The sequence below is a fragment of the Benincasa hispida genome, chromosome 10 (genome assembly GCF_009727055.1).
Source record: "Benincasa hispida cultivar B227 chromosome 10, ASM972705v1, whole genome shotgun sequence".
Taxonomy (NCBI): Eukaryota; Viridiplantae; Streptophyta; class Magnoliopsida; order Cucurbitales; family Cucurbitaceae; genus Benincasa; species Benincasa hispida.
The window spans coordinates 7,169,816-7,177,576 of record NC_052358.1 but is presented as its reverse complement, the minus strand read 5'-3'; the positions used below and the strand labels follow the sequence as shown (position 1 = coordinate 7,177,576).

At 31.6% G+C, this 7,761-nt stretch overlaps 1 protein-coding gene across 3 annotated transcripts in view; it reads right to left on the bottom strand.

Annotated features, from left to right (window-relative positions):
• Positions 1 to 5,159: 5,159 nt before the first annotated feature.
• Positions 5,160 to 7,761, bottom strand: part of LOC120088461 (zinc finger A20 and AN1 domain-containing stress-associated protein 8) — a 5,805-nt gene continuing 3,203 nt past the window's right edge. The window contains exons 2-3 of one of the 3 annotated variants that reach the window (XM_039045788.1): positions 7,528 to 7,615; positions 5,160 to 5,948 (exon numbers count right to left, since the gene is read on the bottom strand). In XM_039045788.1, coding sequence (XP_038901716.1) covers positions 5,423 to 5,935 — 513 coding nt within the window. In that variant the 5' untranslated portion in view covers positions 5,936 to 5,948; positions 7,528 to 7,615 and the 3' untranslated portion in view covers positions 5,160 to 5,422. The remainder of the gene's footprint in view (positions 5,949 to 7,527; positions 7,616 to 7,761) is intronic. The other 2 variants (XM_039045789.1, XM_039045790.1) reach the window with 2 other exon arrangements.

Below are 7,761 nucleotides of genomic sequence, written 5' to 3'. Positions count from 1 at the left end.
GCTGATTATTATGGTTCATGCTTCCAAAAAGAAAGTCTTTGATGAGTTTTTGCATACTTGTGAGTAATTATTATTGGAGAACCATGCTCCTCTTTATTTTTCTCACAAATTTTAAAAAATATATATGTTTAAAAATTTTTATACCATGCATGTGACAAAATCTCATTGGGTATTGTTGTAAGAATAATATCATTAAAAAAATAGAAAAAACCGAACCTAATATACCGAAAAGAATCTGAGCCCAACGATTTTACGTTTGTCTCCTCTCACCGTAGTGTCTAAGTTTCATGAGTAATTGTCTCATATGATATAATAGATTAACTTTTGTATGGAAGTATCACCCCGTCCACAAGATCCAACGAACTATATTTTGTGGAAATAAACTGAACTTGCATAAATTTATAAAAAGGGAGAGTTTTATGAGAGAAAAATGCTTATGAAAAAGTTGGTAAAAGTAATTTGAAGAAAATGCATATTTACAGACTATTTGTGGTCATTCGAATAATTGTATCTCTTCTTCAAATTGGTTATTTTCAAAAGGATATATTCTTTTATGAAACAATGCAATTTTACACGAAATGTCACATACCATTTATTCCAATAATCACTCCATAAATGGTAAGTTGACAATTTAAGATCAAAGAAAAGAAAACGTTCTATATTTTCCAATGAAGAATCCGCATTAGGATAAGTAGTAAAAACTTTGAACTTTCCCTAATGAACATACTTGGTTGATTAGTGGACTTGATGCCTCGAACTGCCAACCGTTCTAGAGTAAACTAAGACAATTTGTCACATAGTTTTTCATTATAACATAATTTGTTCTCATAACTGTGTTCATTTTGGCTTGAATACCGTCGGATCAAAATTAATATTATTCATATAACAAGAGAATTTACCGGTGTTGGGCGGACTGCACATGAGATGAGTGTAGCTAGCCTGCCTGTACCTAAGTTTTTTCTATTATTATTTAATGCCTTCGATTATGAATTTTATTTTATTTTATTTTCTGGGTGGGTGTGTGTTAGAATATAATTTTAGTCTATGTTATTTGGATCTCATCCCATTTTAATTAGTATTTATATTTTAAGTGGCTAATTTTAGTGTATATACTTTTAGTAAATATTGAAATTAGTCATTGAAGAATTTATTTTATCAAAATTAATTAAATAATAATAATAACTGAATGAAAGAAATGACATATTATGAATATGTTTTTAAAATTTATACAGGTAAGACAACTCGGCTTTTCTTTTTATTTTGATAGTTAACAATAAACTAGCTATAGGTAACTATTTTTAAGACTTACTAACTGTCAACATGAGATTTAGACATTTAAAAATATAAAGACTGAAATATAACAAATCTCAAAATATATGGATCAAAATGATTATTTAAATTTTTTTAAAAAAGAACAAAAAGTAATTGTTAGGCTATAACTTGCATATTAAATATGTTAGAAAAATAACTTGAATATTAAATTTTCATTGATATGTTAAATATTTTTATTGATACTTTCACACGTATTCATAGGATCAACATCGACATAAATAATGATTTGACATTTTCATTATATCATAACAACATCGATGAAACATAAATAAGACACGAGGAATATAATATAAATACTAAGAATTATTTTAATTTATTTAAAAGGTGTAAAATATTCCATTATTAATTCACGAATATATTTTTAAAATTTTAAATATCCTTTGACATCATATCAATTTTTTTTAGTAAAAAAAAAAAAAAAGAGAATTATACTAACTACATTGTAGTTAATAACACTTTTATACGTTAATTGAATTATATTTACTGAACCCGAAGACATCTAACATTTTAAAATTTGGCTTTGTCAAATTATTTCTGCATCAAAGCCCCTTTGTTCCCCTTTAATTTAACAACTTCCATTAACAATAGGACGGCCAATCAGAGATTATCAAATTAAAATTGCAGCAAATCTCGAGTTATATTCGGCTCTCAACCGCCAGTAAACATATAATCTCCTATGCACATAATTAAATTGTACTGTTTCTTCGGTGGACAAGGTTGGTTACCATCTTCATCTTTTACAAATTTCCATAATATAATTAATTAATTAATTAATTAATCTACTGCCTAAACTTTGATGGTTGCATCGATTTAAATTATGAACAAGTAAATATATCAATTTCCATCATCTTTCATGTTTCGCTTTGAAAATATTATGTAAGACAATAATTATTTCAATTAAAATTCAAAATGTTCATGAGTGTATCGACTTAAACATTTTCTTTCGATTATTTTTTAAAATTATTTATATATCAATTCTTATATGTGGGTATTCTTGTAGGTGAATTTGGGCCTCACAAGATAGGTAAAAAAAAATCAGAAAAAAGATAAAGGAAGATAAATACTAGATAAAGTGGATCGATCTAGTCACATCTAATCTTAACTTATTAGGATTAGAAAATATCAATCTCATCTTTATCACAAGAGGAAAAAATAAACTATATCTCATTCTCCCAATAAATACATCATTATAACTTCATTTGAGAGGATGAAGAACTTGATCTAGGATGTAGGTCTTAATCTAGAACTTAAACTTCTGACTTCTTCTCTATTATACAATTCTCTTATTGATTCAGGTACCGTCGGATCTTTTTTTTTTTTTTTTTTATGTCATTTCTTTTCTTAATTATAAATTTACCGTTATTGACATGTGAAGGTCAGGTACATTTTTCTTCTTAAAAATTCAAATGTCATACTAATAAAATAGAGTATTAAAATTGATATATGGTAAATTTTCAAAGCAAGATTTAGTTAAGAGTATAATTAAATTGATTCATGGAAAGTATAAATTAATAGAGTAATAAAAGTTAAAGATATAAATCTGTAAATCGATAGAATCCATTAGAGGTATAAGTGGATATTTTGAGATATATATGTGGCCAATTTGATGAAGAAATGAAGAATTATTTGAATAATTAAAGTTTTAGAGAGATCAAGTTGCATGGGGTTCCCTCGACAGTCCCACCAAAAACAAAAGACAAAATAGAAAAGAAAAGGATATGAAATCATATATATAAATTATTAAGAGGGACAGAATTGGATGATGAGTTCAAAATTGTTAATTCCCACGAAACATGCATCTTCAAAGGGCATGTGCATGGCATTATCTCGTTCTATGCAATCCCATAAAACTAATCACTTAAATTCGACCCAATTCCCTCTATTCACTTTACTATAATTATGTTTATATATAAATATATGAATTCATAGACCCTTCAATCCTATCATTTGTTTCACTATCTTTAATTTTCCCAGGATTATTTTCTACATTTTCATATGTATATGGAGGACCACTCAAAATTTAATTAACTAGCTTTTAGCCCTTTTCTTCCTAATAGTATGCGATGTTTATAGTAAATAATTTGATTTTGTCTCCTTGGGACGTGGACTTCAAATCTCTCCACCTTAGATTATTACAAGTAGCAGTTCAAATCCAACATCACTTACCTGCATTGCTCAATTGCCTGAAGAGGTCATGTGGGAGTGTTTTGGTAGATGGTTCCGACGTTACATCTCTTCGTCGAGAGTGAATTCCTAATAGTTAACTTATACTTAAGTTAGTTGGCACAACAAGCTTCCTCTAGAAAACTCATTAACCCAACAAAGCTTTGAAATAGGGAAACTTTATATTTAGTATGATGAGTTTGAATTTGGAATATGATGAACGTGCTATGGATATCTCAGCCCAGTTGAGATATTTTTATGCACCTAATCCCTCATTTCTCTAAAATCTTGTTAAAAAAAAAATCTACTTTGAATCTAAACCTACTTAAAACCACTTCTAAGATGTATGAGGCGTGGAATTCAATTTCTAAAACCAAATACAAAGAAGATATAATATTATCTAATCCTTAAAATGTAATATACTAAATGCGGAAGGAGAGACCAATTATATAAACTCATAGTTTAGTCGTAAAAACAACATTATCTCTTCATCCAAATTTAAATCTTCATATTTGGGAAAAAAAAAATGTATTAATATTAAAATATGTTTAGTTCAAACCGTAGTTGATATGTGTTCAAATCTTTTATATCTTTGCCAGTAAATAAAACCAAAAGTTAACCAAATAGAATTAGAGAAATTGCCATAATCACAAAAGAAACAAAAGAAAAAATTCCGCCACCTTCATAAAGGTAGCATTTCAATCTTAAAATAAACAAATAAATAAAAACAAACTTGTACATTAAAAATTTTATTGTACAAAAACAAACTTCGCTCAACTGATATGTAATATATGTTAGAGACCAAGAGATCCATGATTTGAATTCTCCAGCCCTCTATTTTACTAACAACATAAACAATATCTTGGGGTACAAAGAAGCTTGCAAGGCTGTAACTAAACAAAAGTGTAAGTCGTTGTTTGAGCCCAATCTCATAGCAGCTAAGGGCAGTCATTGTTTAAGCAATTGTGAATAAGAATGGAATCCATCTACAGTGCTATTTTTGGATTCTTCTATTGGAGAAGTGGTCCACTGACCTCATATTCCATTGTAACCCAAAAGCTCTAAGCCTTTTCCTTTTGTCAACTTTCCTCTGAAATATCAGTGCCAGTTTCTTTCAACATAGAAACCAAAAATAGAATCTTTCTTTTGCTCTGTAAAACTACTTTTCACGAAACATTATCTGACATCCAGAATCATGCTCAAATTTTAATGCAAATTAACTCCCTATGCTTAAAGACAGATCAACTGTTCACCTTTAAGCTTCCATTTTCCACTAAAGTCCATTATAGTTTGGTTAAATCGTATCAATAATCTATACCATCTATACATGGATACGATTTCAACAAAATAATTAATGTTAATGAGAAACAAATAAGTTTATACAAATTCAGATAGAATATAGCTAAAAAACGGCTATTGAGTATGGTGTTCACAAAAGAGACTACTAGTAAGATACTACCAAAATGCATGGATTAGAAAAAGATACTTCCAAAGTTCCAACACGTGCAATTGAAACCCCCCACGACTAACAGATTAAGATTAAGATCAAGTGGGCTGGAACATCTAGTTCAAGGAAACCCCTTGACAAGTTGATACAAATTAAGATTAGAAGTTCAGCTTAGAAGACCAAACATATGGGCATTGGAAAGTAATTAACACCAAGGTTACTCGGTCAAAACAAGAGAATGGCTACAAAACACAGAGAGAAAGCATTACAAGGCCAATAACGATGACGTCCATTAAGACAGGCACAGACAAAGAATCACAAAGCAAAGAGAACTTTCAGAATTCAGATATTTTGTAACTGCAATATCTTCAACATATATATGAACATAAAGCCACAATACATAGATTTGCAGCATATCAGAAACCCACCTCACAGCTGGATATGAACATCAATTTAGGACACATACATGTCAAGAGAAATCTAGATCTTATCGAGCTTCTGGGCCTTGACAACAGGATTGGCTTTGGATATGGCGTTTTGTGCAGCCATGTGATAATCAAAGGGGCAGTCATGTTTGTCAGAGTAGCGATGAACTGCACAAAACACATTACCACACCGACAATTGAAGCCTGTTAAACCAACACGCTTATTGCAAGAGTTGCAACGTTTTGGACCCACATTTGGGTTTAGTTTCTCACCCTCCACAGATCCCATTGAAGGCAGTGCCTGTGATTGAATAGTCTTTGGTTCCACAGAAATGGCACCATCGGTAACACTTTCACGCACTTCCTTACTGCTACTAGACGATCCATTGACAAAATTTTCAATAGATGAAGCAGCAAGCTTAGCCTGATCTTGTTTCAGCATCATGTCTTTATGACACTTGGAGCACATGTTCTTAGTGGCTGCACTACCAAAAAAGCCACAGTTGTTGATGCACAGGAAAGGACCTTCCGGGGGAGCTTGGCATCCAGCCTCATCATGAGGATCCATCTTTTAGAGTATACTGCATTAAAACCACTTCAAACATACTAAAAAAGAAAAGATGATATAATTTAAAACAAAAATTACTTAAAACCCAGGAGTGGGGCATAATGCTTAAGGTTAGGCTCAAAAAATCACAAAGGCCAATCACTTGGAATATGAAATATCTCATGTGGTTCCTACCCTGCAAACATTCTAGACTCAGGAATCTGGTTCTATGTCCCACTCCTGAATGAGTGATGATGATACACAGAAAGATAGAGATATTTTCAGTTAATTTTTTCCTCTCATTGAGAAAATTGCAGTGCATTGCCAGACATCTACATACGTCCATAAACTTGTAGCATCTAAATAAACACCCACATATAGAACTATCCACACGCGATAACCATAGATGCAATATATCCAGAGATGACATCTAAAATGCTGAAAAGTGTTATTGGTTCCAATTGACAGTTACTCCTTCTCATCCATAAACTTGTATATATATCACTCTAGTCCTCCAAAATTGCTACTATTCCAAAGTTAGATAAAAAACTAGATATTGATATGTAAGTTTATGCTGTCAATGAAAAATTCTTCACGTCAATGCCTCATTATGAAATTAATAGCTAAATAGACTTGAAAATGAAATAGTTAAATCGATGCCTTCAAAAATGAAATTTGACTTGTTTGAAGATTGAGTACATAGACCAAACAAAAAATCATTGGACAAACATTTGCCAGTTTCAATTGTTCAATCGACCAACTGTTATACCACATACACTTTCAGCCATTGAACTTTTAAGCACTTGAGTCACTGAATGTAGGATGGGCTGAGACCAGCAAGTAGGATAAGGACAAATGGAATTCAGCAAGCCCAAGTTCTATCCTCTTCAAAGTCCCCTCAAACCTCTCTTTATCTTCCACAGGAAGTTTGTTAATGAAAATTAACCTCATACCATAAGGTCTCTCCCTCACTCTTAAAGTAGTTTGCTCTCCATGTTTCATCTCTCTTCACTTCTAATGGCATAGTAAGAGATCAGTTCAAGCACAAAATAAACGTGTCAGCTATAAACAAACTACCTCACATCATCTACGGTAAGTACATAACAAAACTTATGCACAAGATGCTAAGACAGAGACTGATGGATCTCCTGGTAGATATATTTCATCGAGAGAAAACTGTTTGTTTTATAGAAGAAAAGAATAGGCAAGTTTTTAAAGAACAGAGGTAGTGACCCGGTCTAGTAATTTGTAGCTTAATTTCACAACCGCTGTCATGCTTTCTACATTTCTAGCAACCGAATTGCAAAAGAGAACTGTAATTCAATCACCATATAGAGAATCATATGAAATTTCAATACGTTTCATTGACATCCACAGCTTCCCAAAACCACGAAACACCAATCAGCAGCGGACCAAAAAAAAAAAAAAACACCCAACTGCCTCCGTATACCAAAGAACGGAAAAATAATATGAAAACCCCAATAATCAAAACTTGCAAGCATTACCCAAAACCCCCCCACTCTGTTCATCCATAAACAACAACAGAACAACACAGTTGAAAATTTTCGGCAGGGAAAAGAGTATTCAGAGAAGGCAACAACATAAGCCCTAACCTGAGGAAAGATATCTCCGAGAGAGGAATCCTGATTCTAGATGTGGATGGAAGAACTCAGAATCCCATGGAAAGTAAAACCCCGACTTCTAATATAAATAATATAACAAACAGAGAATCAGGGTGGAAATAGAATTACTCATAAGTGATCGCTTAAACAATCAAATTAAGATTTAATACAAATAAATTGGCGCAAAAAGAGGAAGAAATTTAAAAAAAAAAAAAAAAAAAAAAA